Genomic DNA, 8079 nt, shown 5'->3' with positions numbered 1-8079 from the left:
GGCGGTGGCGAGACCTCCTCCCACCCTCGCCGAGCCGGGGGGACTCGGGAAGAGCAGGGGCGGGCGCGGGAGGAAGCGGGCGGTGCCTTTCGGGATGTGCTCCCTGGATGCTCCCTGAACGAGCCCCGAGGATGTGCCCCTCTGTCCCTGGGATGCTCCCACGGGATGCACCCTTAGCTTTCTTCACGCACCTTGGGATAACCCAAATACCCCCAATGTGCACCCCATGGTGTGCCCTGGGAGGCACCCTGTGCTCGTGGGCTGTACCCCAGAGTGCCCCTGTGCCCTGCAATGCCCTCAGGAGTGCGCTCTGTCCCCTGCCGTGCCCCCAGTAACGTGCTGTGTGCCCCGGGATGTGCCATGCACACCCGGGATGTGTGTCAGGATGTGCCTGGGCTGCACCGTGCACCCCTGGGTGTGTCCCAGGATGTGCCGCATCCCCCAGGATGCGTGTTTGGATGAGACCCAGGAGGTGTCTTGACCCCCAGCGTGTGCCCCAGAATGTGCCAGGGGCTGTGCCATGATCCCCAGGAACCCTCCAGGCTCTGCTGTGTGCCCTGAGATGTGTCCCAAATTCTGTGTTCCCTCGGCTGCTCCCCTCTGCCCTCCCAGCCAGTGTCACCAGGGTCTTCCCACACTGGTGGGGAGTATGAAGGGTGCTGCCTCATTGGGGTGGTGGGCTGCAGGCTGGGAGGCTCCACTTCAGAAAGGGAAATGGCTCATCCTGCCAGCATGACACACCGGGTTGTCAGCCAGCACCTGGGCAGGGCCAGGTCTCTGCCCAAGCCCCATGACCCCATGTCCTGCTGCCAGAGGAGCATGGGCAACCCCAGAGGGCTGCAGACACTTGTGTCCACCTTGGGACCTCTCTCCAGGAGCCACATCTGCCCTGCATCCTAAGTGACCACACAGGTTCAGCTCCTGTTGTGGGGACTGTGTGTGACAGTCACCCCGCAGCCAGTGTCAGCCTCAGCATCGCTCCTGTGGCTGTCAAAGGCCAGGGCTGCATGGTCATTAATCATGTCCAAGACACTGTGGGCATGAAAAGCTGTGCCGTTCCCAGGGCTGCTTTCCTTTCATCAGCCACACCCCCCAAGTACTGAAACACAGAGCAAATATTTGTCAGGGCAGGCTGAAGTGCTGGCCCTTGGGCTGGGGAGCCTGGTGGGCTCTGGATCCTCACAGGGGGCTGTGCTATCTTGCACAATATGAGCTTTCTCCAGCGGGGTTCTTGGTGTCCATGATCCCACTGTTTGAGTGATGGAGGATCTGGTGGCTTTCCCAAGGAGCAGAGCTCCTGCCGTGGCAACCAGCCCTCACTTTGCCCATGAACCCATCAGCAGCACCCAGCAAGGAGGGCGTTCCAGAGAACTCCAGCTCCACAACCCTCTGCTGCCAGGGGGAAGTAGAGGAGGAAGGACGAGAAGCACAGCAGTGCCATTTTGTGTTCCCTTTGGCCAAAGGAGCTGCCAAAGGGCAAGTTGACATCACCAGTGGGGGACAGTCACCTGGGAGCAGGACCTGGAAGCACTGGCTGCCCAGGCATCGCTGTTTCCTTGCCCTGGGCAGTGCAGCAGTGCCCCAATGCCACGAGTTGAGGTATGATAGGAGCAGCCAGGTCAGCTGATGGAGACCGCGGCTATAAAACACCTGCTGGCCCCGTGGCAGAGCCACAAACGAGCCCACCATGGCCAACGTGCTGCCTGCCTGCCTGCTCCTGGCCCTGCTGCTCCTGGCCCCAGCCCTGTCGGCACAGCACGAGCGAGGGCTCATCTTCAACTTGGTAAGAGGAGACCCTGTCCTTGGCACAGGACCCTCCAGCTGCTGCAAGGGACACGCAGTGTGTGGAGGGTTGGAGGGGTCTGCTGGGTTTTCTGGTGTTGTGAGGGAATTTGGAGCCTGGGAAATCAGCTCTATAAAGGGACAGGAAAGACAGAAAGGGGATCAGACTGAAGCTCTCAGCTGCCTGAGCCAGCCAGGACCCCCACCCTGGGTGGCTCACAGGGACTGGGGAAGGGAGATGTCTTCCCTGTGGTGTCTCAGCCCTACTCCCATGAGTCCAGCAAAAAACACCGCTTTGGTGGGTGGTATTTTGGGCCAGACTGAGGAAACACTGCAGAGAGGGAGGCTGGGGCATGTGGGCAGTGGTGCTGAGCCTCAGCTGAAAGGCAGAGCTCGTGTTCAACACCCACCCAAACCCCTTGGGCTCACAGCTAGGGGGAGATCGAAGGGGAACAGAGAGGGACCTGGTGCTCAGCCCTGCCTTGTGCTGCAGGAGATCGGGGAGCTGTGCCTGCAGAGTGCCCAGTGCAAGAGCGGCTGCTGCCACCGCGTCAACGGCCTCAGCCTGGCCCGATGTGCTCCGCAGGCAGCTGAGTTCCAGGCGTGCTCCCCAAAGGTAGGTGCTTCCCTGCTCCCAGGGCTGGGCGGGGATGGGGGCACGTCCCCCACACTGCACTGTGCCCTTGTTCCCTGCAGAGCATCTATGGGGTCTACTACAAGTGTCCATGTGAGAGAGGCTTGACCTGTGACGCCGATAAAACCATCGTGGGCTCCATCACCAACAGCGACTTCGGTGTCTGCAGGGACCTCCAGGACTCCTACAGGCGGCGGTGAAGAGAGACCCCCCCCCCCCGTGCCCCTCTGTGCTGCCCCTGCCACCGTGTCTCTCCCCCTCTCCAGGGATTCCTGGATCTGGCTGTGGGGGAATTTGAGTAAAGAGCAGCTTCTGCCAAGCTGCAAGGTGGCTTTTTCACTCGACCCAGGACGGGGACGGCAGGGCCAGAAGGTCCCGGAAAAAGCCACATGGGCATGATGGCTTTACCTATATGTGTGTGCAATCCTACAATAATCTGGGCTAGGCCAGTAGCAAGCCATGGGCTGAGCTCTACTCAAGGGGAGTTTTAAAAAGGGGATGCTGGGGAGAGGAAGATGCAGCAGCCCCAGGATCTGAGGGAGCCGCCTGGGTTGTGCTTGACTTGGTTTATTTCCTGCTGTGGCTGCTTTGGTTGGAAACATTCCATAGAAAGGGTTTCTTGCCAGGAAAGAGGGACTTGGAGGTGGTGTTGAAGCTGTGGGTGCTCAGGGTGCTTGGTGGTTGTGTCCACCTCTGTATTGCCACACTGCAGGCTCTGGATGACCATCGAGCTGGGAGCTGGACCTCCTCCTCAGGGTGGGCAGATGTGGCTCAGCCAAGTGGGAGCCCCCCCTGCAAAGGACCCTGTGCAGGCAGCAGCTGTGTGTGTCATGGGACCTCCTTGTGCAACACCTCCACCAGCATCTTGTAGAGCACCTCCTCAGGCTGCAAGATGTGCAGGAGCTTTGGGAATTCGGGATGGACCTGGAGAGTGATGGTGCTGGAAGCAGCCCTGGCTGGCAGCAAGGTCCCAATCCCCTCAGCCCTGCCCTCAGCAGAGCTGTGCCCTGGGCAGGGTGGGCTGCAGGGTGTGATGCCCAGCTCAGGGTCAGCATTTTGGGCATGGAGAGGGAGCACAGATGTACCACAGCACGGTGAGGAACAGGAAGTACCTGTCTGGCAGAGCAGTAGAAGCAGCAGGAGATGAAGGGATCCTCGGAGAGGTTCTTGGCTTCTCCAGTGCAGACTTCACCCCATGGTTTTCTATCCCTGGGGCAGAGCAAGAACCAGGCACCCACAGCGCCACTCCCCACTGCCCCGAGGGCTCTGCACCAGATGGGGAGGCCACAAAGGCTGGGAGCCATCCCTGGCAGCTGAGAAGGTGCTGCAGGGAACTTTCTTTTCAGGACAAGGGTGACTGGCAGCTTGAGCATCTGCACCTTCAGAAACACCAGGGACACATCTGGGAGGGTGGCACAGCTTCGGGGAGTCCCCATTGCTGAAGGGAACATGGGGAGCAATGTGGGGACCTGCTGGCCCCTGCAAGTCTGGCTCAGAGGAGCTGCAAGAGGAGAAAATTCTGACCTGGATTTTAGTTTTGAGCTTGTAGTGGGCAGTGAAAGTCTGGAGGGTCTTGTTCTCATTGTCGTGGTGGTCCTGGCAAGAGGCTACCAGATCAATGTCCTCACTGGTGCAGGATGAGGTGTGGGGTAAGGGGTAGATGGGGATGGGGGCAGGGACAGCAGCCCCTCTCCTGCAGCAGACAGCCAGCCCCAGGCAGAGCGAGGGGAGGGGGACACGGGACACAGGGTCTGTCCCTGGGCTCCCCGTCTGTGTGGGGTCCTCATCCCCACACGCTGTTCCACACCAGTGGGAAGCACCCCGGAGAGGCTGGGACACACACCGGGGATCCTGAGAGCCCTGCCTGCCCAGGGCCGGCCTCGTCCGGGGCTTTGTGTTCTCGGCAGGGGCAGGATGTGAGCAACGCCCAGCCCCGGCCGTGCCGGGACCGGCAGAGGGCAGCGGCACCGTGCCCACAGCGCGGGGACCGCAGCACAGCGGCGATCCCCCTACCCAGGGGCAGCGCAGCCTTGGGGGTCCCTGAAATGCCCCCGACCCTGACACTCTGCAGCGGGAGTCCCCCTGGAAGGAGGGGGAGTGATATTGGCGTGGGGGGCAGGCTGGGCTAATCTCTGGTGTGTTTGATGGGGGGATTTTGTGGTGTCCCCATTTTTGTGGTGTCCCTACTCTGGCAGAAGGAGGATGGAGGCACCAGAGAGGTGGGAAGGGGGTGGCTGTGCTGAGGAAGGGGATGCATAACCCCCCCGCCCCATCTCAGCCCTATATTTACTGGTGAAGCCGCGGCTTTATTTTGGCAGCTCTCGGCTGGTAAATATTGGCTTAAACCGAAAACCAGACGCCTGATTCACGACGTCTTAACAAACACAGGAAGGGGCCCCTGGCGCGTGTGGGGTGCTGCCAGCCCTGGGGACAGGGGGACCCTCCAGCAGGGCGGGGGCAGCCTCAGCTGCAAAGCGCGGTGCGAGCAGCGCATCCTTGCGCAGGCAGGCTCTGCTGCAGCGAGGCTCCCCGTGGGGAGACGTGGGGGAAGGAGGGGTACAAGCATTGGGGTGCCCCTTCCTCCTCCCCTGCTCTGCACGGGGGTCTCCCTGCTTGGTTAAAAAGCAGCGAGGAAGAGGAGACGGGAGGGACGTTGGGGCGGAGGGCAGCCCAAGACCCTCCCCAGCCTCACCCCATCACCAGGAGTGCCCCCCACTGTCCCAGCCCATCCCCTCCTGGTCACCCAAGGGGTGCCCCGCTTGCCGGGGGGGTGTGAAACATCTCCCCCACCCGAGTGCCCCCTCACCCCCCCGCCCGCCCTGGCTGTTGTCACCCGAGGGTACAGGATGTTCTCACTCAGCCGAGCTCTCGCTCCCCAACCTCTCCCCGCCTCTCCCCCCTTTCCGCCAGCCCTCGGCCTTCACCTCTCCTCCTCTGCGCTGCTTTAACCCTTTTTTTTGCCCCCAAACACCGCCGTTTCCTCTTCTTCTTTTTCTCCTTCTTCATTTCTTTTTAATTTCTGCTCAGACGCACTGGAACTCCCTCTCTGCCCGTTCCAGGGTGTCCCTGCACCCCCAGCTCGCTGCAGCTCCAGTGGGGTGCCCACTCAACGCCCAACTTTGCAGGCAACCCCAGCAAAGTCACCCCACTCCCAGCCTTGCAAAACACTCCAAGGCAGAAGTGTTTGTGTGTGTCTGGGGCAGGGTGCTGGGTGTTTGCTCCTGCAGCCTTCACCCTGTGGGCAGAGAGGCTGCCAGCTCCAGGAGGGGAGAATATTTTTTCGGGGGGGGGGGGGGGTTGCTGAGCTGCCCCTCTCCCCCAGGGTGAAAAGGACAGGCAGCAGCCCCGCAGCTCCAGCTTAGGGCAGCGATTTCAGCGGGGGAAGACCCCGGGCACAACCTAATTCCATGTCCCCACACACAGCACACGCAGCTTGCTGCAGACTGGGGTGATGATGGGCCTGATCCTGCAGCAGGGTCAGAGGGGCTCCTGAGGGTTGGGCTGGGGGGCACAGGGGATGCTTTGAGGCAGGCTTGGGCTGCTTGTGCCTGAGGGGTTGCCCAGAGGCATCCGGGAGTGCACAGAGGTGTTTGGGGGTGCACAGGGGCCGCTGGGGCTCCCTGCCTGCTCTTGGCTCTGGGATTTGTTCCCCCTCATAAGCCTTTACTCCGCAGTGGTGGTCAGAACACGGCAAGGACAGCCAGGAGGGCAGTAGCCCCTCTCAGGGTGTCCCTTGGCCAAGGCAGGATCCAGAGGGATGAAGCACATCCTTGCGGGGTGTGGGGCATCCCAGCCAGCATCAGGGACTTGGGGAATCCCAAATCATCAGGGAGATGCTCCAGCCTGCCCCCACCACCCTCTGCTGACCTGGGACACCTCAAGCTGTGCCTGCAGCAGCAAAAACCCCATGGCAGCTCCAAGTCATGGGGCACAATGGGGTGCAGGGATGTGGGGACCTGATCCTGTGACTTAGGGTTTTCCTAAATCTGGGCCAGGTTTTCACTGTCCCAGGGAGATGGCTTTGGGATGGAGCTGGCGAGAAGCCATCCTTCAAGCTCTCTCTGGAAGAAAAGCAACCTTTCTAGCAAAAAGAAAAAAAAAATAATTTCATGGAAAGCTCTGGTTTGCCTCTTCTTGCCAAAACCAATTGCTGATGATTTTTCACGGCTGCTTTGGCTTTGCCTTTGCCTGTGACAGAGGGAACAATGTCAGACACACTCCTGTTTTCCCACCCTGATTTTTTTCCCTGTAGCTGGAAGAGGGGAAGGATCCAACTGAAGGACAGGGACCTGTCCTAGGCAAATAACAGCCCCAGGGGCTCCCAAATCTGGCATGAGGATCTCAGTCTTTCCTCCGTCCTCAGGGTTGGTTTTGGGGCTGGAAGCGGGTTCTCTTGAAGATGACCCCCCAGAGCAGCCGAGGGCTGAGGACTGCCCAGCTCGGGGCAGTAGTGGAGGTTGCAAATGGGACATGGGGATGCAGAAGTGGCCCTGGGAGACATCCAGGCACCCCACACACCTCCACAAGCCCCTCCCCCCCGATGTTGTCCACCAGGGCACAAGTGGAAAAAATTCTCATCCTGAATAATTTGTGCTGCTGAAAGAATTAATTAGTGCAATACAGGGAGGACAAGGAGGGATGTTGGGCTGCATCAGTCCGGGGAGAGCTCCAGGCTGGGTGCTTTGCAACAGCCAGTCTGGGGGGAAGTGCTCGCTGCAGCTGGGTTCCCCCTCAGTGGATATTTTTAGCATTAAATTCCCTGAAATGCTGACGACTGAGGGTGGGAGGGGGAGGATTCTGGGGGATACCTCCATGACATTGATGGGGATTCACTCTGGGGAATGCTGAAAGGGTGTTGGGGGTGATGCTGGGGGGATGCAGGGGTTGAGGCCAGGGGGACCAGGGGGGGATATTGGGAGGGGTGCTGGGGGGAGCAGGGGGGATGCTGGGGGGATACTGGCGGAATGCCAGGGGGGATGCTGGGGGGATATTGGGGAGGATGTCCGGAAGGAAGTGGAGGGGATGTTGAGGGGGGATGCTGGCGGCGATATCGGGAGGAATGATGGGGGGGGGGGGATCCTGGGGGGTGCCGGAGGGATTGCCGGAAGGTGGTGCTGGGGGCCCCGAGCGGGCCCAGCTGCTCGCCGGGCCCCGGGTGGCCCTGGCCGGGTGCCCCCCCGCCGGCCCGGCGCTGAGTCAGGCTGTTCCCGGCGCTCCCGCGGCCGGTACATCGCGTCCCCACGCCGGGCGCCTGGCACCGCGCCCGCCCGGTGCAGCTCCCGGCAGGGGCACGGCCCGGTCCGGCCCCGGCGGCTCCTCCGGGCTCCCGGGCTGCGGCTCCCGGGCTGGAGAAGCTGCGATTGGGGACGAAGCCCCGGGAGCTGCCGGCGGGGCTTCGGGGGGCGCAGCCGTAGCGCTGACCTGAGTCACGCTCTGGGCACGTCCCTGCCGGGCGTGCCCCCAACCCGCGGCTCCCTGGGCGCCCCGCAAGTGTTGGGGGACCCGGTGGGGATCTCCAGGAGTTTTTGGGCTTCCGATCCCTCTGGCAGGAGCATCTCCACGGCAGGGCACAGCCTCGCTGCTGAGCGCCCTCGGCGGGATTGAGCCCCCCCGTCGCCCCTGCGCCCAGCCCGGGGCAGAGGTGCCAGCTCGCACCCCCACCC

The 8079-nt window shown here is 61.8% G+C and overlaps 1 protein-coding gene across 1 annotated transcript; it reads left to right on the top strand.

Annotated features, from left to right (window-relative positions):
* Positions 1-18: 18 nt before the first annotated feature.
* Positions 19-4895, top strand: CLPS (colipase). Its single transcript, XM_039565546.1, has 2 exons — positions 19-2398; positions 2479-4895. Exons 1-2 carry the CDS (start codon positions 1688-1690, stop codon positions 2614-2616), a joined length of 849 nt encoding a protein of 282 aa, XP_039421480.1. The 5' UTR covers positions 19-1687; the 3' UTR covers positions 2617-4895.
* The last annotated feature ends 3184 nt before the right edge of the window (positions 4896-8079 follow it).

This window comes from Corvus cornix, chromosome 26 (assembly GCF_000738735.6).
Source record: "Corvus cornix cornix isolate S_Up_H32 chromosome 26, ASM73873v5, whole genome shotgun sequence".
NCBI classification, from domain to species: domain Eukaryota; kingdom Metazoa; phylum Chordata; class Aves; order Passeriformes; family Corvidae; genus Corvus; species Corvus cornix.
The sequence above is the reverse complement of the archived record's forward strand: the minus strand, read 5'-3'. Positions and strand labels throughout refer to the sequence as shown.

Coding starts and splice junctions, on each gene's coding strand:
- CLPS (XM_039565546.1), top strand. CDS start 1,688: ATGGCCAACGTGCTGCCTGCCTGCCTGCTCCTGGCCCTGCTGCTCCTG. Junction 2,399..2,478: donor TCCAGGCGTGCTCCCCAAAG/GTAGGTGCTTCC, acceptor TGTTCCCTGCAG/AGCATCTATGGGGTCTACTA.